General features: G+C 44.0%; 1 protein-coding gene across 1 annotated transcript in view; it reads left to right on the top strand.

Moving 5' to 3' along the window:
- The window catches only part of TRIM14 (tripartite motif containing 14), a 201,462-nt gene that overhangs the window by 121,776 nt on the left and 53,823 nt on the right, over positions 1-25,863 (top strand). Inside the window, exon 5 of the mRNA XM_069237697.1 lies at positions 9,268-9,360. Within this exon, the coding sequence (XP_069093798.1) occupies positions 9,268-9,360 (93 nt within the window). The remainder of the gene's footprint in view (positions 1-9,267; positions 9,361-25,863) is intronic.

Raw genomic sequence — 25,863 nt, 5'->3', positions numbered from 1 at the left:
GGTGAAATGCTATATGACATAATTTTAGTTTACAGAAGCCCATGCTCAGCGTTATCAAAATATGCCTAAAAGAGTAATAAACAAGAATAAGTGTCCCTCACATTTGATTGTGGACTTCCATGAGAAATTCCATGGACACAAAACATGATATACCGTATCCATGCCTGAGCAAACCCAGCCTTCCATTATATCACGTTTTCAAAGAAAGGTTGATCAGGTGGGAAAAGGTACAAAAGATATTCGACCGTTCAAACATGCATAGGATCCTGACCAAACATGGCAAAATGTTGGCTTTATAGGATCCAATTAAACTAACCATGTTGGCATTCAGAAGAAGTCAAATTCAGGATTCGGTTCATCTGAGGTACTTTACCAGCATTGCCTCTGTGGGTTTCTTGAGGCTTCATCCCTCTCAAAACTGTTTGTTACTGCTGGATCAGATGCGTTCCCAACAAACACAACACATGCAATTATTTTGTCTGAACATTCTGTTTAACAATGGTAGAGAATATCAGAACCTAGCGTTTTTTTGTAAACAGTTTAATATTTTTCTGTAATTGCTTTAATCAACTACTTAGCAGTTTTCAGTCATCTTGTTTGCTTCTACTTACTTCGTAACTACAATGTGTTAATAATCGCCCTATTTGAACTTTGAAGCCAAACAGGCAAGTAGTACAGCTAGTTTACAGGGGTGTTCCTGAAGCGGTTAACTGAAAATATTCTCTCTAAGGTGAAGGTGTGAGCTTATCATATTTTCAGGGCTTCCTGTTTTGTAAACTCAATTTTAAATCGAAGTTGATAGCAAGGTGATCAGACCAAAGGGTAATCCAGTTGGCGCCCACAAGGAAGAGTCTTTATCCCCAGATAAAGGTCATTTCTTATAATACGTATTGCCTGCTAACTCAGTGCTCTTGGAGATTGGTTTTGACTGTGCATTTGCAAAACGAAACTTGGGGCCTAATGTTCAAAGTGTATTTACAGATGCAAACCGAGATTTGACTGTTTGCAGTCGTACACTTTTTTGTTTGAATGCACAAGTAAGTTGGCAAACTATTACCATTTCTTAAAACATATTTGCCAATCCATATGGAATCGCTGTTTGGAAGGAGTGTGTTATAGGCATCCCCTACCCATAACAATTCTTTAGAGGATGTATAAATAATGTGTGACTGAAACCTGGTTGCATAACATGGAAAATTTACAAATTCCCAAGTTGGAAAAAGTAAGCTATTCGAAAAGAGAAGTGGTTCCCATGGAACCACTCCCCCTTTGTGAATTTCGCAAAAAAGTGTGTTGGTGAGTATGAAGTGATCCTAGGGTCCACTGTTAACTCTAAAACATTTTTTTTTAAAGGTAAACAGTCTGCCTTAAAAAAAGTTTACTTTATTTAAATGTGATCAAAGACATGGCGGTTTGCCAAGCCATGCAGAGCACCATCACTGTGATAGCATCCAATTGAAGTCAGTTGTAATTTTGCAACCTACCTCGTTAAAGTTAATGAGGTAGGTTAGTTTGCTGCTGGCTTGTGAATTGATGCTACAAAATTGGTTGGTTCGCAAAATTCAACATGTCGTACAAATACTGATCACAATTTCCAAAAAGTATTTTGCAACTAGTATTTTGTACACCAGGCCCTGTAGTAGGCACATATACCACAATGTGAAAGTATAAAGTCATGTTGTGTATTCACAACTGGTGAATTTAAAGGTGTAAACGGATTTGCTCACAAGTAGTATTAAACTGGTATGTCGTCATATTTCGTGTGAGCAGATTTGCTCCTAGGGGCATATTGTGGACCTACCTAAGTAGGTGAACACCCACAAAACTGCAATCTGAAATTTAAATCTGTGAAGGGCAGGAGTCAATCCGTGTGCCGTGAGTGGGGGTTCAGTGTGGAAATAAACCCTCAATATTGTTGGGAGTGCAGGGTTAGGAGTTTCTCCAGTGGGTGAAATGGTCTTGGGGAGGACAAAGTTAGCAACTGCAGTTGCCCTTGGGTGCGTTATTTACCTAAGTGAAAATGTACCCGTGTTCCGCAGTCGGGAGGGCTTGTTATCTCTCTTGTCATCCTCCATATACGATATCCTATGTTGCAATACAGCCTGGGAGCCGCCTCTGTCTTTATGCATGGGTAGCACAACCTTTAATTCCAGGTGCAGCCTTGAAAAAGTTGCTTTGGAATTAAAACATCTTTTTGCTGGTCATACATTGAGAACGTATCTTTACAATGTAGACAGATTCTGTGTCATGACCGGAGGCTCCGAATATGCTTCTCTTTCCATGCTTTGATTTTTTAGCAGCCAATTAGAAAAACAAAACAAAACAAAGACATCACTTTCCGTGACACAGTACCACATGACCACCATAGAGCCTAGCCCTATATAAACCCCTCAAGTAAATCACGCCTCCTCTTTCTTTGCTGCTTCGCTGCCAGTTAAGTGCCATTGTTTATTTCATATTACAAATGATCGCGGAGTGCGTGCTGCTGTACGGGCATCTTTAAATATATTGCGCGCCCACACCACGCGTTCCGCTGACTTTATCATTGTTTCATTGTTATTGACGTGCTTCAATCGCATGCTTACGATTTGTTCGGTGTGTCGCTTCAGTATGGGAGCATTTATCCTCTCAGTGAGGGCTTTCTTAACCCTCGCATAGCTCATTGGTGGAGTGAGGAGAGCGAGGGCAGTGCGTTATGCTTGACACGTTGTCCTCTTTCTATTTTGGTGTTTTCGGGACGCGCGCATGGGCGACTTGGCTGACTCCATTTAGCCTTGTTCCCTGAGGGTTCAGAACAGGCGAGAGACGTGTGTATTCAGTCTCTGCAAGGATTTCCCTGGCTCTCCATTCTACGCCACTCAGTCATGCTGTTGGGCTTTAATAATTATAATTGGGCTCTGCCTTACTGAATTACCACTTTGTTGGTGGATATTTTTCTGTGTTTCCTTTAATTTTGAGCAGGCCTCCCTCCACACTTTACTTCTGGCTTGGGTTTTTCCTGAACACTGTAAGCCTGCTTTGAAGACTGTCAGCAACCCATCCCCACTTCATTGGAAGTTATTATTGGCAGATTGTCTGCCATTTAAATTCTCACTTTTTGTGACCTGCTATTGTTCACCATGGCTGGTTATGAAGGAGACTCTAGGGAAGGTACTTTTTATGATGATCCTGCGGGGTTGTTTGAGCAAGACCATGACTATGCCCTTGTTGCTGATTTTAGACACACTGTCAATGGCCTAAGTTAAACATCACTTATTGGGTTTTGCAGAGCAGCAGGGCTAGATGCCCCATTCTCGCAGCCAGGAAGAGCTGCCCTTTTCACAAGATACCAGCTCAGTCTCCAATGCAAATCCTCATCAAGCTGACTTTGAACAATTTATGAAATGTCTATGGATCATGATTATTCATCATCACAATCCCTTCATCCAAGAGATGAGAGTAATGAGGATTCTGATTCCTCTGCTTCTTCCCAAACTCCGGAAAAGGGCACTGATTCCCTTCCACGTAAGCGAAAGGCCAAATCACGGCATGCACAAGTGCCTTCTCAGCCCCTGAAAGGACTCACTTTTGAACCAGAAAATATCATCCATCTTAGATCTTCCTCCTGGATTCTGTCTTCAGAGGTGGCCGAGTACATTCAGGCACACATTTGCCATAGTTTCGACAAGGATGTCCGATCTTGGCTGAAGTCGGAATGTCCCAGACCTGAGTTCCCCTCAAAAGTCACTGAAACACCAGAGATAGACCCCTCCTTAGTAACCTATCTCAAAAAATGCTCCAAGGATCCTAAAAAGGGCATTGATTGTGCCTGGCGAGGTTGTCAGGATAAACTCCTGGATGACTCTGGTCTTCTTACTAAGATCCTGGAACTGGGTTTTCAAGCTAAGGAATCAGATGTCCCTGTTAACCCGGACATTTTGGTTTGTTGGGCCCAGAAAGCATTATGCTTTTTGGAAAACGCAAACTGCACCATCTCTAGTGAGAGGTAGTGCTTCATTCTAATCAAGATGGATCACAAGCTGACGGATCTGGCCTCTTCTGAATCAGGCCCATTGGCTCAGGGTCTGCTTTTTGGATCTCCTTACCTCAAAGAACTTTCCAAGTTTGCCTCCACTTATGCCATCCTAGACAAGGTGCAGGGATCTATAAAAAAAGATTCTTTGCCCCCTTTTTAACAGGGCTGGATGCTACAGAGGGCGAGTCTTCGGCCGCAATTACTGTCAAGGCCCTCCACGTGGCTCCTACCAACATCCCAGAGGATACCAGGACTCCACCTACACCTTCTACCCCCATAAGGTCCTGTGGAGGTCACAACTGATTCCGGAGAGGGAAATCTAAGGGATCCTACACCTCCTATCAGGAGTTCCACCCTATAGGTGAGACTTATTTCTGTTTCAGAAGTGATTCTGGGAGGCAGGACAGATTTATTTGTTCTCAGTTGGCAAAAGCTCACCCAGGATCCCTGGGTCCTGGATTCTATCCAGAGTTTCAAACTACAATTTTACGATTCCCCAGTTCAGAGGGTATTTTCTCTGGAAATGTTTTTTTCCCTATAAGATCTGGAGTTAATCTACTTGGAAGTTGCAGCTCTCCTTGCCAAAGGGGCCATAGTGGACTCCTTGCCCCACCCTCACGGTTTCTTCAGTCCCATTTTTCTTGTAGAAAAGAAGGGCAGCGGTTCCCTGTTGGTCCTAAATCTAAAGCATTTCAATGGCTGGATCATTTACCACCGTTTCAAGATGGAGGGCATTCACTTGCTAAGGGACATCTTAAGAGAAAAAGATTGGATGGTCCGCATTGACTTAAAGGATGCTTATTTGACCATTCCTATTTTTTCTCCTTATTTGAGATTTCTTCAGTTCCTATGGCAGGGCCGTTGTTTTGAATACAAGGTGCTTCCTTTTGGCCTGACTTTGGTGCCTTGGGGCTTCACGAAAGGGGATGCACCCAATTGCGGTACACCTTTGCGCCAAAGGGGTATGTCTGATCATATATCTCGACGACCTTATCATCATGTCTCAGTGCCCTCTTCTTGTATTGACCAATCTAGAGTGGGCGATATCTCTTCTTCAGGACTTGGGTTTCATCATCAACAGTCAGAAATCCATCCTGGTTCCTTCCTAGACGCTGGAGTTTCTGGGCTTCCACGTTATCCTTCCTCCTTCCAAGGTCCGCAGCATAAAGAAGGAGTTGAGGACGATGTTGTCCAAACAGATGCTATCTTTGAGATGCCTAGCATGGATGGTGGGCCTCCTTTCCTCGTCTATTCAGGCTATATTTCCGGGACCCCCTCCATTATTGGGCCTTTCAAATTCTGAAGTTCTCCCATCTACAAAAGGGCCTCAGCTATTCTGCCCTTGTTCCCCTCTCATCTGAGGCCAGGACTGAGATCCAGTGGTGGCTAAATCATATGGATGCTTCGAATGGGAGAATGATCTTTGGCTCATCTCCAGAGATCGTGATTGAATCTGATGCCAGCTGCTGGGGCTGAAGAGCCCGTTGCGGCTTGATAGTTACAGGGGGTCGTTATTCAAGGGCAGAGCTAGCTCTTCAAATCAATTGCTTGGAACTCTTGGAGGGTTCTTTTGCGATTCACAGTCTCTCTCCGGAGAGGTCAAATTGTTGCATCCTTCTCCGGATGGACAACATTTCAGCAGTCCGTTATGTCAACAGTCTGGGCGAGACAAGATTTTGCCTCTTGGTGGAAATTGCCAAAGACTTTTAGCACTTTTGCCTTCAACATCGGATTTCAGTAGCGGCAGAGTATCTCGCGGGTCAGAGCAATACAGTAGCCGATTGTAGTCTTGTTACCTTCGAGACTTCAGCGATTGGAGACTTCATCTGAGAATATTTTACTCTCTCCAGCGCCTGTGGGGCCCTTTTGCGGTAGACCTCTTTGCGTCTCACCTCAATCGGCAGTTGGATTGGTTTTTCAGTTAGTGCTCAGATTCAGAAGCCCAGACGACCGATTCATTTCTGCAGGACTGGTCTCAGTTCCTAGGATACCCTTTTCCACCCAGTGTTCTGACTCAAATGTGCCGTCAGAGAGCAGAGCTGGTGCTTGTGACCCCCCCTCTGGAGGGCTCAAGCCTGGTTTCCTGTAGTTCTAGAGATGACTTGCTCTCCTCCGGTTATACTTCCGCATTGTTAGAACCTGTTACTAGACCTGATGGACCTTCCCCATCCTCTAGTGCAAATGCACTCCATGACCCTGGTAGTGTGGAGAAATTCGGGGAACTATGGTCTTTCCCAGGACTTTTGCGCAAACCTCATGATTTCATAGCAAGATCCTGGGCTCCAAGCACTCACAAGCGTTACGCATCCGCTTGGAAACGTTGGTGCACTTGGTGCGGTGAATGGTGTGTTAATCCATACTCAGCTGATTGCTCCATGATCCTACATTTCTTGTCTCATTTGGCAGCTTCACGTATGGCCTACAGATCTGTTAATAATTACGGGTTGGCCATCTCAGCAGGTCATGTTCCCATCAAGGGTAAATCTATTGGCGAACTTCCGATTGTGTGTAAACTTCTTTGGGGAATTTGGTTTTATAACCCTCCTCAACCGTGCTATTCTGCCCTTTGGGATGTAAATATTGTCTAATGTTTCTTGGACTCCTGGCCAGCTAATAAGTACCTTTCCAGGAATCAGCTCTCTGCTAAACTTACTATGTTTTTGTGGTTGGTATCTTGTAAACAGGTTTCTGATGTAAAGGGGTTAGATCTATAAGGTAGAGTTTTTTCCCCTGAAGGAGTATCCTTTAAGATTTCTCGCCGTACCAAATGTAATACTAGATCCAAGTTTTATCCTAGTTTCCCAGATAATTCTAAGTTGTGTGATGTACAATGTTTAAAACGTGAGTACAGCCGAATTACACTCTGACATAGGTGGTCAATTATTAATTTCTTTACTGAAACCTTTCCGCCCAGTATCTTCAGCCACCCTGGCTAGATGAATCCGGTGGCTTATGAGTGAGGGGGACAGTGATACCACTCAGTTTGGGGCTCATTGTGCGAGAGGTGCCTTGGCGTCTAAAGCTTTTTCTTTAGATCTCACCTAGAGAACATTTTAAGAGCAGCTGACTGGTCGTCTGAGTCTACCTTTAAGGCTTTTTATTATAAACCCATTTTAGATGTTGCAATTATTATTCTAGACCAGTTTAAACTAGCATAATCGGAGCCTCTGGTCCTGACATAGAATAAAAAAAAATCGAGCTTAAGTGTCAAGAATTTTTCAATTCTATTAAGGACATGGAGGCGAGGATTATCTCTCCCTCGGAAAAGTGTTTTGTAAATTGTATCACACATGTTATTGATATGTCTTGATTTTCATGTTGTGTTCCTTTTCTTACCCTCACCTTTTGAAATGATATTGAAATGTCAAGGGGTATGGTCCAGTGTTTATAGCTCGATTTATTTGTTTATTCTTAGGCAATGAAGACAAGTGACTTCTGTTCTTCAAAGTGGATGTCCTTCCTGTTATCTGAGATCTCCGTCTCGTCTCTTCGCTGGTTGTATCTTCGGTGGTCCCGTTGAAGTTCCTGTATGGCTCGCAGTTTTCCCTCTGTTGGGAATTTGTTCTTGAGACTTTTACTGTTATTTGGACTCACGCAAAGAAAGAGGAGGCATGATTTACTTAAGGGGTTTATTTGGGGCTAGGCTCTATAGTGGTCATGTAGTACTGTGACACGGAAGTGATGTCTTTGTTTTGTTTTTCTGATTGGCTGCTAAAAAATGAAAGCATGGAAAGAGAAGCATAATCCTCACCTCTGTGTCTTTAATAGAATTGAAAAATGCTTGATGCGAAAGCTAGAATTTTTTTTATTGTACATGGTACACCTGTGAATCCGTCTAATGGATTAGCTATAGAACTTTATTGAACTGTCACTATATTTTAGATGCAAACTGCACCTACCAGATATTGTTAACCATGAGCTTTCAGAAAATTAAAGACACTTTTACACATCATTTTGAATCACCTTGCTTACAGTAGTTTTATATTTGTTTATGAAAATTGTGTGTTATGCTATGTTGTCTTCTATAAACATAAGAACAGATGTCAGCTTCCGGTGTTCAAATAAAGCCTCATATACCTAGGCCCGTATTTATACTTTTTTTAGCGCCGCATTTGCGCCGCTTTTTGACGGCTAACGGCGCAAACCTACAAAATACAATGGTATTTTGCAAGTTTGCGCCGTTTTTGCGTCAAAAAACGACGCAAATGCGGCGCTAAAAAAAGTATAAATACGGGCCCTAGTGTACTCTCATAATGCACACGTGTAGTACCAAATGGTTTGGAATAGCTCCACATGCTCAGTGCAGCCTCATAATTCTCCATGTGCAATCTCATATTCATGTCTAGCCTCACGTGGCAATTGAATCGTAATAATATGCACATTTAGCCTCATACCACAGTCCAGCGCATTCTCATAATGTGCAAGTATGCCACATTGCTCTCTAATGTCACATTTGCCTATGACTGCCAGATAATGTCCTTTGCTTGATGTAGGCTGTGTAGTGCAGGTATAGTCTCATCTCTTCATGTATACATGCACATGCTCAGTACAGCAGAAGTATAGCCTCATGCTGCTAGAAAAAAAAACATGTTCATCAGGAGCCTCAGATAGGGCCCTTCATAGCTACCTTGTGTGCCCTGTGGTTCTAGTTAATCTTACCTTACTACTACTGCTTTTGCACAAGTAGAGAGAGACCTTGATAGCAGTCAGAGACTGGTGGAACCTCAACAATCGGGTTGTGTCCCAGCATCCCCCCTATTTTCTGTTCATTTGTCGAGGTAGTGGAAGTCTGCCATGCAGGAACCCACCTTTGCCTCTTGATGCCATGCACTTCATTCTGGTACTGGGTGTGGTCTCCTACTCTCCCCTCAGCAGACGTTTTCTTTTTCTCCATCTGCAATGCTATAGTGATTTAGCATAGGAAGGAAAGGTACCCGCCGTCTGTCCCGCCATTGACCTTTCAGACGTTCGTCAGAGGCGAGAGGAGGGACAAGGATTTGGGGATCCCTTAGAGAACCCTAATTACGTTCTAACCCTGTCCTTGCGACCGCACAGCCAGAGGTCATATGAGTAGAGCCAGGAGCTGTGAAGCGGAAGCCAGGGTAAGCCCCTTCTATCCAGGAAGACCACTATCATCATAAAGCAATGGTTGATGAGCTATTAATGTGTTACCCCCTCCAATTGAGTTCATTTAAAAATGCTGTACCTTGTATCCTTTTTATTTCAGCAATCTTTCTTATCTTCTGTTTCAGATTGTTTTAGTAGTTTGAATGCTGCATCAAAACACATGCCTGGGACATTTCTCAAAACAAAACCTACAGTCGACAGGTCGTTATTCCTGAAACGTGAGTAAAAATGCACAGACATCGGAAACTAGTTATTTCTGTTAACTCCCATCCTAAAGCTTTGGCTCCTTTGGATTGTGGCGGGACGTGTAGTTCTGTTAACTCCTAATGTGATATATTTTTGTCTCAAGTTTATTTTAATGATTTTATAACAAACCAGGGTAGACAATAAAGCGGGAGCTCGCTTCGAAAATGCAATAAATACAATAGACAACTAAATGAACTTGGAGAATATTATCCATATTCCACAATGCTCCCTCCTTCCGCAGCCCTCCCACAATTAACAAGGACATCATTAGCTTCACAGGAGCCTGATATAGATACGTCTAAATTGCATTTCCTTCTTCCAATCTTAGGTTGTCTCCATAGCCTTTTTCATATACATCATCCTGCCCCCTTTATGTGTATAAGCCAGGCTACTTACCTCTGAAGTCTCCCATCACACCCTAACAAGAGCATAGTCACATGCTCACTATCCCATGACATTCCATGCAGTTGCCCATTGTTACAGATTGCATGTCTCAGAATAGTGTATATTTTTCCTGTTTGTGGAATTCACAAACATTGGGGACAAACACATGCACAAACAACGGATGGCATGAGGAACCATGTGCTCAGGTATGTATTATACGTAATGTTAAGTAAACATCAAAATTCACAGGGTCCGGTGCTCATAAGTTTATTTCAAATATAAATAAAAGCGTGCGTAGCGTCTAAACCATGCTTCTCCTCCACTGTCACCACTCGCTCCGATCGCACTCTCCTGCATTCTCACTCGTGCACGCACCTCTCACATTCCACATTCTACCCTAAAACATTTAATAACTAACTTAAACGTTCCACCATAATTGTTCTACATAACACATCCCCTTTCCTTAATATTATTTTTTTTTTTTTTAAACAATACATGTTGTACCCATAATCTAAAACATAGTAACTGTATTTTACATATTATAAAGGAAATGTTTCCAATATATAATCTTTCAACCAAACAGGAGGTTTTCTTCTTCTGGATTCCTTTACATCATTTATATCCTTAGATTGCACTTCATGTATATCCTTAGGAAGATCACATTCTTGTACATCCCTGTTATTAACTTCTACAGTATCACTCATCCCCCCACAAACAGTTTGAGAATTACACTGTGCATCAGCCATGACCTCTTTGCTGGCAATAGTACTATCTAGAATACCATCCATTACAAATTCCTTGTTACACATTTGCTTGCTCTCCACAGGAGGAACATGACACTTAGCAATTCTTTTTAAATTCCACACCCTTCCATCACTCATCTTTACAGCATTATTCATTATTTCAACAACTTCCAATAGTTCATAAAATTTGCCTTCTTCTTTGGGTACCTTACCAGGTTTCCTTACTTGCACCCACTGTCCAACAGTAATATCACATTCCTTAGTAGCATGTTTATTATCATACCAATTGTTTCCTTTTTGTTGCACAGATTCAAGTTTCTCTTTTACAAAACTCTCTGACCATTCCACAATGCTTGTTTTGAATAACCAACCTGGTGTGTATTTCGTTCTAGGATTTCTTCCTCTCATTAAAACAAAAGGAATATACCCAGTAGCCTCAGAAGTAGTAACTCTCTATGCCCACACCATTTTCCTAATTACCTTTCCCAATTTTCATGGTTAAGAACTGCACACTGTATAGTATTCTTTATGACACGGTTAAAGCGTTCAACCATGCCATTGCTGTTTGGATTGGAAGTAGTTCTATGTGTAACTCCTAACCTTTCAAAATAATCTTTGGCTTTTTGGGACGTGAATTGTACTCCATTGTCACTTAACATGCAGGTATACGTTCACACTGAAATATCCTGTCTAAGAATAACAAAATCTCATTGTTATCCACATTCTCCACAATATTAATAATGGCCCATCCTGAGAACATATCCATGATCATTAAAATGTACTTATTTTCTATTCCAATTGGTCCCATTATATCAACTGCTACCCTTTCCCATGGTGCTTCAGGTAGCCTATACACACCCATAGGTGGCTTCAAAGTTACCAATGTTTTGTCAGCAGTTTTGCATATCTCACACTCACGAACATAATTCTCAATTTCTTTGTCCATTCCCAGCCACCAAAATGACGCTTTAACAGTTTGCTTGGTTCTGACTATTCCAAAATGTCCTTCATGACACAATTCCATTACATATTTTCTCCTTCCTTTAGGAGGAATTACTCTGTCACCTCTCCACAAAAAATCCTCATGCACACTCAATTCCTTTCTGACTTCCCAAAAAGGTCTGGCTATATCTCCCACGCTACCTTTTTTTCCATCCTTTCTCAAAATTATTCTTTACTACAGTTAGTTGCTTATCTTTAGAATACTCTATTTTCCATGAATCTTCTCAAATACACTGTTTTCCTTGATCATGTAAATATGCCACTTTTTCTGAATTCCACAATTAATCCTCACACTTTTCCAATTGTTTTGGCATTCTCGACAAAAAATCCGCAATCAAATTTTTTTTTTCCTGGAATATACTCTACACTGTAGTTATAATCTTGAAGTTTAACTGCTAATCTGGCTACTCTGCCTGAGGTATTTATCGTTCCTTCAGCTGTTAACACCTTCATTAAAGGTTTGTGATCACACCTCAAAGTAAAATGTTTTCCCCACACAAATGCTTTAAAATGATTTGTCGCCCAAACACAAGCTAAGGTTTCCTTTTCTATTACTGAATATTTTTCTTCTGTTGGTGATAGGGAGCGTGAAGCATAAGCAACCACATTGTCTTTCCCATCATCCTGTACTTGTGTCAAAACTGCTCCCAAATCCTTATTGCTGGCATCTGTAGTAATAACGCTATGTGCCTCTGGGTCAAAACATTTCAACAAAACTTGTTAATACATTCTTTAACATCCTTAAAATTAATTTCACCTTCAGCTGACCATTCAAATTTGTTTTTACTTTTAAGTAATTGTCTTATATTGTATGTTCTGGTTGCAAAATTTGGAATATATTTTTAACAAAACTCCGCCAAACCAATGAACGACCTGACTTCATCTTTACTTGTTGGTGCCGGTGCACACTTAATAGCATCAATAAGTGTTTTCTTAGGTGAGATTCCATCACCATTGATTATGTGACCCAAATATGTAACCAAGCTCTTTGCAAACGTGCATTTAGTATGTTCTATAGTCAACCCATGTGTATCCAGAATTCTTAACACTTCTTCTAAAGTTTTATTATGCTGTTCTCTATTCTCACAAAAATAAATATGTTTTCTTGAAAACATTTTGTGCCCTTAAGTTTCCCAAATAACCGATGCATAAGTCGCTGAAAAACTGCTGCTGCTGATGCCAAACCAAAAGGCATCCTTCTGAATTGGTAGCAACCTTGTGGTGTAATAAATGCAGTGTACTTCTTACTGTCACTCGACAAAGGTATCTGGTAATATGCTGCAGACAAGTCAATTGTTGAGGAATACTTAGCTCCCTTTAACGTAGACATCATCTCACTTATCTTAGGTAATGGAAATTGATCTACAATAATATTGTTATTCACATGGCGCAAATCAATGCACAAACGTACCTTTCCATTACTCTTATGCACAACTGCCGTTGGCGAGACCCATTCAGAGGCCTCTACTTGCTCAATTATTCCTGCAGTTATCAGTTTTTCCAATTCTGCTGTGACTTCATCTCTCAGTGAACTGGGTACATCTCTAGCTTTATGGATTTTTATAATAGCCCCTACCTTGAGTGTAATTTTGTGTTCAAAACCTTTCAACTTTCCAATTCCTTTCTTGAATACGTTAGGAAACTTCTGTAAGATCTCATCACCTAACTTAACTCCATCGTCCATGACTCATACTTGGTCCTTGCTGTTTGGATCAAGTATGATATGTAGTTCTTTTTGATCTTTCCACCCAAGCACCGATGGACCTTTTTTTGAAATGTACAACTTTCCATAAGCACTACGGTTTTTAAACTCAAACTTAAACCAACAACACCCTACAATAACAATTTTTTTCACCTTCTTATCCTTCAGGATCAATACAATTTGGACCCCACCTTATTCACAAAAGATGTATTCCATATATCCTCATAGATAATGGTTTATGGTGAACCAGAATCAGCATAAATTTTAATACTGACACCTCCAACTTTCATCCAACATTCAGGCTTGTTCTGCATAACCAAACACTTATCCTTAAAATGTAGTACAATTTTCATCCTTAAATCTGAGCAACTATCCTCACTACTATTGCTGCCTTTATCAGTACTAATACCTTCATTGTCTCTTACACACTTAATAGACTTCAAACTTTTCCTACATACCTTTGCATAGTGTCCCACTCCACACATGCTACATTTAGCATTCTTGGCAGGACAAGATTTTGCAAACGCCAAATGTTCAATACTACCACATCTATAGCACTTTTTTGATTTGTCATACACTTTTTTTCCTATCTCCTTATTTCCAGCATACTTATGTACTTTGTTATTTTGTATTCTCGCCACAGCCTCCTTCGGTTCTCTTAATTCAGATCTTAATGCACTTGCACATTTGCTAGATGTTTCAGCTTTACGCACAATTGCAAGCACATCATTCAAACAAGCATCTCATTCATCCATAGTCTCTCTTGTATTTCTGGATTAAAAGCATGCCTCAGTACTTGATCTCTTATCAGATCCTCCAATAAAACACCAAATGCAAATTCTGAACCAAGTTTCCTCAATTCACTGACATACTCATCCGTTGACTCTGACTTCTGTTGTTTTCTTTGAAAAAATGTGAACCTGGTTATGCCCATGCATACTCTCAGAGCAAAATGCCTATCTAAATTGATTAATGCCATGCTGAAGGCATTATTATCACCACCTCCTAGATTTGTTTTTGTTATTTGATTAAATGTACAACGAGTGTAACAGAATGCGGGTTTTATGTTCCGGTATCATTTTTCCATCCAAATACACAGTTTCTATGTAATTCAAAAAGTACTTCTTCCACTCATTCCACTTCATGAGTGGTCCCGATCCTGCAGGCCAAAAAGCTTGTTTAGGGCACAGAGCAAACGTTTGTTGCCACATGTTGGTAGATATTATTCCCAATGTAAGTTTGTAAAAAACCAACTTGTCTATATAACGTACTATATATTTTATTATGTGGAATTGTTCAGTGTTGCTTCAACTGAATGCCACACCGTCATATCTTCACCACATATTCACTTTAAAGACTAGACAAGTGATAACAATATAAGGTGTGCCTAACACCGCTTGAAAATGACTCCAGGAAGTATGCTCCAACTCGGTTTAGGCGCTTTTGTCAAGGTGTGCCAATCACCATTCACACTACCCCCTCATCGCTATCCATACTGAAGATTTCTTTCCATGTAAATGCTCCCAAACTTCCAAAATGGCCACCAAAACCAAACATCGATTTCCTTATTGACGGTTGGCCTTGTTTTCCCACAAACGATCCACAGCAAGTGACGTCCACAACATGTCAAAAGAAGAGCTCGTGATAACACGCGCCGACTCCCTCGCTCACCACTGAATGCGCATCAGCTTGCGCTCTTCACAACCACCTCAATTGATTTCTCCTACTGTCAACACGCCTAGCGGTAGGTAATCCAAACTCTCCTTCAGTATTGAACAAATTTCAATTGCCAATACAACTCGCTACCAGCTCCCTCCACTTTGTTTTGTAATTTCTTGCCGTAATAATGAAACTCTGCTTCTCAGCCTGCTCTTCTTTTATAGTCCTCCACTTGTCGCCAATTTTGTTAAGTAAACATCAAAATTCACAGGGTCCGGTGTTCGTAAGTTTATTTCAGATATAAATAAAAGCAGACTGGTACAGTGTGCGTAGCGTCTAAACCCTGCTTCTCCTCAACTGTCACCACTCGCTCCAATCGCTCTCTCCTGCATTCTCACTCACGTACGCGCCTCTCACATTCCACATTCTACCGTAATACATCTAATAACTTAAACGTTCTACCATAAATGTTCTACATAACAAGTAATAACATTGTTTTATTTTGGTTCTCACCCTATCATATAGCCAGACTTCGCACTGCTTGTAAAATAGTACTGGAATCATTCCCAACTCTGCTGTATTACTCTAAAGGTTTACTGTCTTCTCAGCACTTGAAGGTGGCCACTTCTGATACTTACAGGTTGATCTTAAGGTCTCACTTAGTCATCAATCTGTAAAAGCAACATGCTGTCCATACAAAAGGCTAAAACATAACATTCATGCATTTAAAACTTGCACATACTTACAAATTCACTGTGATGTTTAGTTACCTTCCTGGAGTGCCAGTAAAAAAAAGTATAGTTTCTACGTTATCTGTAGACCAGGAGCCTCCAACCTTTTACGACCACATCAGACAAGATTACATTGGTGTCCACCCTATGCAACATTACTAGCAGTGGTCAGCTCAGTAAAGGGTTGCTAGCAATGATCACTTCATGGCATCAGGTAGGGTTTCCAGAAACAGTGTGAAAAAGGCTTTGTCAGTTTGGAATGCCTTTACATGTATAATGCATAGCAGCCGTAGCTGCAATATTGGTAATATGCTTCCTCCAGTAACACCTGATTTATCACTTAAATGTCAGCTTTAAATATATTTTGGAAAGCCAACCATTTAACTCTAACCAAGCTCATAAAAGTCTGAAAATACACACATTTTCATCTTAGATGCCCTTTTCTTCAATTTTAACATACATATGTTAGTTTAGCCAAACAAAAGCTTCAAAGGTAGCTACAGGTAGCTGGAGAGCTACCAGTAGCTCATGAGCTACTCGTTGGAGAACCGTGCTGTATACTATAATTAATCTCCTTCTTTTGCAACAAGCATCACAGGCAGTGGAGCAGGCTTCAGGCCCAGCTCTCCTGTGCTGCTATATCGTCCTGCTTCCTCCCCTTGTTCTGAGTGCCTTCTCCTGTTTTTCCATCATTTTTCACTGCTTTCCTCCTTCTTTTCCCCTGTTTTCTGAGTGCTTTCTCCTCCTTTCCATCATTTTTCACTGCTTTCCCCTCGTTTTCTGAGTACTGTCCCCTGCTTTTCACTCGTTTTTCTTACTGCCTTCCCCCCGTTTTCTGAGTGCTTTCTCGTACTTTTCGCTCGTTTTTTTACAGCTTTCTCTGTCCTTTCCCTGTTTTCTGTAGGCTTTCTCGTGCTTTTCCCTCATTTTTCACTGCTTTCCCGCTCCAGTCCCCCTGTTTCCGGAGTGCCTTCTCCTGCTTTTCCCTCTTTTTTCACTGCTTTCCCCTCTTTCTGAGTGCTTTCTCCTGCTTGCTCCTCATTTTTGTTACTGCTTTCTCCTAGCTTTCACCTCTTTTTCTGAGTGCTTTCTTCTGCTTTCCCCTAATTTTTCACTGGTTGTGCCTTGCTTTTCCCCCTCTTTTACTGCTTCTGTAGGAAAGTGCCCTTTTTCGTCATGATCACCCCCACTTTCTGCCTGGTACTCGATGCAATTTCAACTGAAAGTGCACTGGGTTTCTGCTCACCAGGTCCCCAGTGCCAGATCTTTTCCCCTAAAACTGTGCAATTGTTACCCGATTAGCAATACCTTTGGCCCCCTGTAAGCCCCTAGTAAATGGTACCCCTAGCACCTAGGGCCTGGGTACCAAAGAGGGTCCCCAAGGGCTGCAACATGTATTGTGCCACCCTCAGGGACCCTCAGGCATTGGAGGCTGAGTGTCCTGGTGTAGCTAAAAGTGAAAACAAGACGTGGCACACTGCCTCTGTGCTATGCCTCCTAACACTGCGTGCAATATATATGTCACCCCTACAGCAGACCTTCCAGCCCTAAGGCAGGGTGCATTACATTGCATGTGAGGACATATCTGCATGAGCAGATATGCCCCTGACGTGTCTTTGTCAATTCTTAGACATAGTGAGTGAACAGGGAAGCCATTTTAAGTACATGTGCTGGACAGTGGTCATTTTGAGGTCCCCAGCTACACAATAGCTTCACTGAAACTAGGGATGCTTGGTATCAAACATCTCGTATTACTAAACAATTACTGATGCCAGTGATAGGTTTATTAATAAATGCACCCAGAGGGCACCTTAGAGGTGCCCCCAGAAAACCTACCAACTACCCATGTGGGGAATGACTAATTTTAGCTAGCCTGCCACCACCAGACATGTCTGACCTCCTAGGGTGAGAGCCTTTGTTCTCGGGTGGTCAACCACAATGCCTGCTCTGGGAGAGGTGTTTATACACCACACCCAACAGGATGACCTGCGAACCTGCATTCCAAGGCAAGAGGCTTCAAAGAAGCCCACCGCCCTTGGTATGCAGATCTGGCTTCACTCACAGGAAAGATGCCAACGCCCCTACCCTAAAGCCCATTTGGCGCCTGGACAGGTTGGAAATGTAGTATTCAGGCAGGTGAGTCCACCCCTCAGGTCAGTTCTACCCCCCAGGTCTGCAATGCCCCCAAAGTGAGCTGCCTGATGTGGACACAACTTTTAGAGATCTGTCATCTTGGCGTTGTCAGATTTAGGCACTCTGTGACAGGGTTCTGCCCACTCCTCACAGGAAGTGATCATATAGGGGTGTATTGACCCCAGGGGTAAGCAGCCCATTAGCTACTACCCTACACTCTCAGAAAGGTCCCTAAATGCAGTATTTAGGGGAGCCCCCTGGCACCAGGAACGCAGATTCCTGCTGACCTGCGAAGAAAAAGGATACACAAAAGCCACAAAAGCAAAGCTCGAGGAAGAAGCACCTGACTTGGCCCAGCCCTGCCGGCCTGTCTGCTGTTCTCGCTGATTTGCAGCAAAATCAACTTGTCCTGCAAGCTGATTTGCCTCCAAAAGCCTGTTAGGCCTGCCTGCCTTCAACAAAGACCCAGGAACCTCTTTGGGGCAGCGGAGCTGCTTCCCTGCATCTTGCAGGCACCTCAAGAAAAATTGCAAGGACTTTGGACAACTGCTGACCCGACACCTGAAAGCACCATTGCACCCGTACCACCCAGCTCGAGTTGAAGTGGGCTAACAGTGCCAATGTGGTCCCCCAGCCCTCCAGGGGCAAAGCCCACCTTTGACTTGCCCACTGTGGACTCTCCAAAGCTGCCTGCAGCCTCTGCACACAGACCCTCCTCAACTGTTAGTGCTCCAGTGGAGAAAACCCAACGCCTCCAAGCAGCACTGCACCAGTCACCCCTGGCCTGTGGGGAAGAAGACCTGAGGTGTTCCCACGTCCCCCAGAATTTTAAGGTTTGAACCTACTTGTTGGTTCCCCCTAATTGGAACCCCAGTCCTCACCTGCAGGATCTTTCAACTGGATCGATCCCAAGTGACCAACAATGGGCACACCAAGTAGTACTACACCTTTGCACCAGGCCGCCACAGTGCCGCCCGGTGTGACCTGTTGGTGTGGTCCTTACCCAATACTCACCTTATGTCCAGGAGATTGGTCCTGTAAGGTGCTGTACTGTACCTATTTTGCCGTATTTGTTTTTTATCCATATGATAACATTGCAGCTTCCAAAACGTGTCTACTTTTCAGAACTGTTTAATATTTTTCTTGCAAAACTTACTTACCTGATCAAATTGATTCTGGTGCCAAAATATAAATAAGGATACTTGTTATTTTTGTAAATTGGTGTGGATCTCCTTCAGTTGTGTGTCTCTTTTATTGGCTATTTTTGTATCCGGAGATGTCTCACACTCCTCTCTGATATGCCTAAGGCTGCTTGACCATACTAACCCCCTAAAAAAGCACCTTGGAATTGCTAGAGCAACCCCTTGTCCACTAGTAAGGGAACCCCTGGACTCTTTGCATGACATATGTCATTTTGATATATCGTATAAAGAGCCAGATTCCTACAGCTTCTCCTTCTTTTCCCCTGCATTGCCACTCCCGCCTGCCGCCGGTATTCCCACCTCCTGCCTAGACCAACCCACTGCATCCCAGCACCCCTCCCTTCTACCAGGACCTACTTAATGGAGGCTGCAATGCGGCTGCACTGCCGGCATGCCGAAGGGGCACCAAAGGCAAGCCCCCATGCACCCATCCTCTCCTGGATTGCACCCAGGGTCAGGAACTCTGATTCTTCCACCCACGCAGATACACCAAAGCAGACGTCTGAGCCCTGGACCCCGGGTGTATCGACAACTACTGCCTACACACCATCAGAGGACCGTTCTCCTGCAAGCACTGCCACTTCACATGCAACACTGAAGCAACCAACAACGCCGGAGGCACCACATACATGCCTGTGCCCACAAGTGCATTCTATTCAATGCATGGTCATTTGGCAAACACGCCACAGATATCTGGAACACAATCTCATCTCTTACCCTGGATGTCATCTTCCTCACAGAGAGCTGGCTATAAACCCTATCTCCAAGCCAAACATTGCTATTGCCACCCCTGAAGGCTACAAGATATTGCCCTGGGACCGAATGAACTAACACGTTGGTGGAATTTCCATCAGCTATAAGGACACCATCCGCTGCACAACCTCGACAGGCGACGCAACACATATAATGGAGGATCTCAATTTCCAACTTCACAGAGACAAAAAAAGCACCATCAGAGGCACCCACGCGTGCAGACCACCAGGACCCCACCCCAGCTTCTGCAATGCCATCCCTGACCTCATCACCCCGATCGCCATCAACTCTGAGCACATCTTCCTAGGAGATCTTAGCTTCCACCTCGACAACCCTGATGACACCACCACAACTGATCTCCTGGAAAGCATGAGCAGCATCAGCCTCCAAAAGCTTGTCACCGACCCCACCCACATTGCAGGACACCCGCTTGACCCCATTTTTACATCCAGCAACAGAGTTAAGTACAACCACATCTCACAGCTCACCTGGACCGACCACTACAGCCTCCACTTCAATATCTCGTGATATACCAACACTGCCACCACATCCCCCAGGTCCACACACAAAAACTGGAAATAGGTATTGGAAGACAAGTGGGATGACCCTCTCAACTCCCACCTCACATCACCCGGCACAGAACGAACTGCAAATAACTTCTCACAGTGGTTCATGGAGTGCGTCAACACAATCGCCCCCACCAAGCCAGCCAAGCCCAAAGTACTGGTCAGAAGAGACAACTGGTTCACCACAGAGCTGAAATCCTCCAAATGTAACTACCAGCAAATCAGAAGGGAAATGGCATACTAGCAAAAAGACAGAAGACCATACAACCTTCAAAACAACACTCAACCAATACCAATGCCTCCTGAGAGAAACAAAGGAAAACGCCTTGTTATCATTGTACAAACTACGTGGAAGCCAGTACAAACCACAGCAAGGAGCTCTTCGCCATTGGAAAGGCGTTCTCCAACCCTGCATCAATGACAAAATCTCAGCCATTTACGAGAACTTTAAAGCCCAATCCCCGCTGTCAACAGCACCTGCCTACTCACACCCATGAACACAAACCTCGAACATATGCTTATCCATTGGGACCCTCTTACAACTCAAACCATAATCTCCATCATGAGCTCCATACACTCAGGAGAACCCATTGACCCATGTCCACACTACACATCTTCAGCCTTGATAGCAAGGCGATTAGCATTGAGCTCAAGAAAGTCTGGAACACCTCCATCACCATGGCCTCCTTCCCTGATGGCTGGAAACACATGGAAGTGAGGCCCTTCTTGGAGAAACATCTGCTGACTTATCAGATCCGAAGAACTACTGACCTGTCTCCCTGCTCCCCTTTCCGACGAAGGTTCTCAAAAAGGCAAATAACCAGCAACTCAACAAACAATTGGAACACTACAGCCTCCTGGACCCCTCTCAATCTGGATTTCAAGCCAACCACAGACTGAGACAGCCCCGATCGCAGCCACTAACAACATCAGGGCCCTCCTACACCAGAGAAAAACAGCAGCTCCCATGCTTCTGGACCTGTCAGCTGCTTACGACACTATATCCCACCAAATTTTGATCAACAGACTACACCAAATCAGAATCCAGGAAGGAACCCTCACATGGATTGCCTCATACGTCACCGGAAGAACACAGAGAATCTGTCTCCCATTATTATCCTTGAAACCGAAAAAAATCATCTGCGACGTCCCACAAGGATAGGCCCTCAGCCCCATCCTCTTCAATATACACATGACCCCTTTGGCCAACACCGCAAGATCACATTGACATAACATCATCTCCTTTGCCAACCACCCAGCTCATCCTCTTGACCCTTCCACCACCAGAACCAACTTCCACAGATGTATGATGAAGTTCACCAACTAGATGAAGGACAACTGTCTCAAGCTCAATATGGACAAGACAGAAGTTGTCTTCTGTGGGAACAACACCTCGCCATTGAATGACACTTGGTGACCTGCTAAACTCGGCCCTTCCCCCACCCCAACAAACCACTCCTGTAACCTTTGCATTATCTTGGACAGCAAGTTATGCAGAAACAGGTAAACGCAGTATTGTCTGCCTGTTTCTACACCCTACCCATGCTCTATAAGATCTTCAGGTGGCTCCCAGTCAACACCAGTAGGACTGTCACTCAAGCCCTCGTCATAAGCAGGCTGGACTACAGTCACACTCTTTAGGTAGGAATCATTGCATGCCTCCTGAAGAAACCACAGAAAATACAAAACCCAGCAGTAAGACTCATCCTTAACCTCCCCAGATGGACTCACATCACCCAACACCTCAAGAAGCTAAACTGGCTCTGGATCTAGAAGAATTGCCAGCTCAAGATGCTGACACAAGCATATAAAGCCCTGCACAACAAAGGACCAGCATACATCAACAAACGAATGACCTTCCACCAACTGACCAGACACCTGCGTTCCGCCTCCCTCTTCCTCACAGACAACCCAACGCCCCCAGCCCCTCCGGATCTGCCGATCCAACAGTGGAGGACGCTCCTTCTCTCACCAGTCTGCTAAAGCCTGGAACGACCTTCCCCTGCACCTCAGGAACGCAGGTTTGCTCCAGGAATTCAGAAAAGGACTCATGCCATGGTTGTTCGAATGAACAGAGCACCTTGAAGCAGCTAGCATCTCCAGCGCCTTGAGACCCTCACGGTTGATTTGCCATGCTTTATAAATCCTGATTGATTGATTGAATACAGTCATTTGAGTAATTACTTCCTAACTAGTTCAAAGTTTAGCTCTTATATATTACAGGCTTTAAGAGTTAGCCCTTTCATTTGAATATTTAAGCCAAACGAAAGGCTGGTTGAAGTTGTAAATATCAACCACCCACAATTGATTTACATTTTAATTCAAAGTTGCCCTTATTGGTCCATCTCCATGATCTTTTGCTTAGATGAACAGCATTCAGACAAGCTGAACCCTTCTTCCAGAATAAATATATATACATTTCATAAGATTTTTCTTTTTGGGTTTATGAATATTATTGAAAACTTTTATCCACTACATTAGCCACATGAGCACCAAAAAGTGCAACTATTACCTCCAAGTAAACAGAGACTAAAATAGAGAAAGGAGGCCCTAACTCAACAATAGGTATCTGTCACTTTGCCTACCAAACCAGATCATAAAATCTGTTTATTAGGTCCAAGAGGAATACACATACACCTGCCTACAGCCGGGGGTGGAATGTGTGGGGGGAGGGGCTGGAACTGGAAGTGAGGGGAGAGGGATAGAGGGGGAATAAACTCAGGCAGTAAGTGTCCAGTTCCGATGTCTCTGGTTTGCAGCTAAAGTCAGCATCCTCTCCCCAGAAGTGCTACCACTGCTTCACATTCGGGGAGCTGTGTGGGGGGTGGGAATCAGGCCAGGTAGGCACTCTAGGGTCACTGAGTGGCAGTGAATCTCAGCACTCTTACGTCTGCCCGGCAGGTAGCTCTTTGAACTCCTGTGAGAGATGGGCTATGTACGGGCCCCAGGTCTTGTTGAATACGTGTTGAGTGTGTTCCATCACTGCAATAATCTTTTCCATGCCCAGTAAGTCCCATAACCTGTGGAGTCAATCCACATGCTATAGTACTTTGTACCCCACTGTGCTGGTTTGGCCGTACACAGTGCCAGTGTGATTGCTCTACCTCTGTGCAACCTCAGGGGATACACCAGTTTATTGGAGAGGCCAAGTAAAATGTAGGCTGGAAATTGTGGAAGGGCAGTTTTGAACATTTCATCAATATCCTGCAGCCTTGAGTCTCAGTACCATTTAAGCTTTGGGCATCACACACAATGCCGAGGTCTGCCACTACACTAGACGCGCAGAGGTATATTACCAATATGGGTGAGTTTCTGCAGTGTTTCCCTACCTGCCATGCTGCATGCCGATGTCCTAGCCTGTAATATTTATCCGACCACTCCTCATCTGAGAGGGTGTGCTCTCACTCTGCTTCCTGCCTGCACTGAGCAGGCTGTTAAACTGGCTATTGAGACCAGCTCAGGAATGGTAGACGGCTGAGATTATCATTCTGGAGAAAGAGCCATTTCTCGAACGGTGTGAGAGATCTGCCAAATGATGCCCATGCAGCCGGCTGGGAGACCCTGTGGTGGATGTGAAGGTACCACCAAAGATCTTTAGGCCCAGTTAGTGTATCTAGTAGGGAGCCCATATCAAAGGGTAGCAGGTCTCTAATGTTGCCGGGATTGTGAAATTCGGGATTGGATATTTTCGTAAATTTATCTTAAATGCAGATACCCTCCGAAACACCTCCATCTCGGTCAACAGGGCTGGGAGGGACTGGTGCAGGTCCCAGAGGATCTAGAGGATGTCATCAGCATAGATCTTGATTGTGTGCTCTTGGTTACCTAAGGTGATGCCTAATATCTCCCCACTCTGCCGAACATGCTCAGCCAGAGGCTCCTTATATAGCACTAACAGTAGCGGGCATAGGGGACAGCCCTGTCTGGGGCCCTTGGTGGGCAGGTGAGTACGCGATTCACACCGACTCGGTGGATGGGTGGGCATAGCCACTGTTGATCCATTGTTTCAGGCCTTCTCTGAATCCACAGAGAGGAGAAGAGGCAGATTGTGAGCAGGTGAGACCTTGTCTATTGAATGGAGTATCTGTTTTGTTTTATCACTACAACTCATTTCTGGGATAAACCCCGTTTGATTGGAGCCCACCATTCCCTGCATACATCTCTTAAGGTGACCAGCCAATATGCTGGTGAAGATGTTTGCGTCTACGTTAAGGAGTAAGATGGGGCATTAAGAAGCGCATGTGCTGTGATCTTTGTCCTGTTTTGAGAGAAATGTCATGATCGCCTTGGACATGCTCGGTGTGAGAGCTCCGGAGTCACTAAAGGTGTTGAAGAGATGCATGAGGAGTGTGCCAAAATTGGACCAAAGGTTTTATAGAACGCAGCTGTGAAGCCGTCACTCCTGGGGACCTTCTGAGTCTGTAATTTGGCTATAGCAGAAATGACCTCCTCGATCAGGATGTCTTCTTCTAGGGCCACCTCTTGTCCCAGAGGGGGAAGAGCCAGTCCCAAGCAGGACACATTATGCTGCAGCTTGTCCTGTTCCACCTCGTCAGCTGTGTACAATACGACATAGAATGCTCCAAAGGCGTGGGATATATCCTTGTCTGTTAGGGCCTCTGTCTGTCTTGTTGCTGCTTGGCCTGCTGCTTACACATCCGAAAGTGCCCAATTTTATTGCCAACCATACTGCCTTACTACCTACTGCCTGATGCGGAGTAGGGCATACTCCACCCTGTACTAGTCCAGTGCTTTTAGCTGTTTCTGCACTAGTGTCAGTAACCTAATAACACCAGTACACCTAATGTGCCCCGGAATGTTTGTGAGCATCTTCCAATGCCTTTACTTGTACCTCTAGGGCTAGGCGCTTATTGCATCTCTCTGTGTTGTGGCGGGCTGCTATCACTATGAAGGAACCCCCAACCAGCACTTTTAGAGTATCTCCGAGCAGAGCTAAGGATGTATTCTCCTTCTTGTTGTGTTGGACATAGGGTTGCATTGTGTTCTGAATCTCTGGGCCTCTTTCAAGTGCTGCAGATGGTCAATGAGTTTCCATCTATGGCTTCAGCTCAGCTAGTGGGGGACTGTGAAGTTGATTTGTACTTGTGAGTGGTCCGACCCCGCGGAGACCCGATCTCTGCCTGCGTCTTGGCTTGCAGGACATACGGGGACACTAGGAAGAAGCCAAGCTGGGCATAGGACCGTCTGGATGCAGAGAATTAGGAGTGATCCTTGATCTGGTGGTGCATATGTTTCCAGACATCAGATAGCCACAGGTCCGCCAGCCACTAACCTTCTGTAGGGGAAAGGGCACTGGATTGGTCCGGCCTCTGGACGGATTTGTCTGTTTTGCCATCGAGTACTAAGTTAATCTCCCCCCTAGAAGAATGTCTCCACTGTGAGAAGGGACAACCATGGATATGGCTTTGCGGATGAACTGCTCCTTTGAATGGTTAGGGGCGTACAGTGTTGCCGGTGTGAAGGACTAGGAAGTGATGGAAATCTGGAGAGTAAGAAGGCTGCCTGGTAGTTCTATAGAAGGTTGCTACACCTGCCCTTGACATTTGCTGGAGATCAGGTTAGCAATCCCTGCCTTCTTG

The sequence above is a fragment of the Pleurodeles waltl genome, chromosome 1_2, assembly GCF_031143425.1.
Source record: "Pleurodeles waltl isolate 20211129_DDA chromosome 1_2, aPleWal1.hap1.20221129, whole genome shotgun sequence".
Lineage (NCBI taxonomy): Eukaryota > Metazoa > Chordata > Amphibia > Caudata > Salamandridae > Pleurodeles > Pleurodeles waltl.
This window is presented reverse-complemented; position numbering and strand designations above follow the sequence as displayed.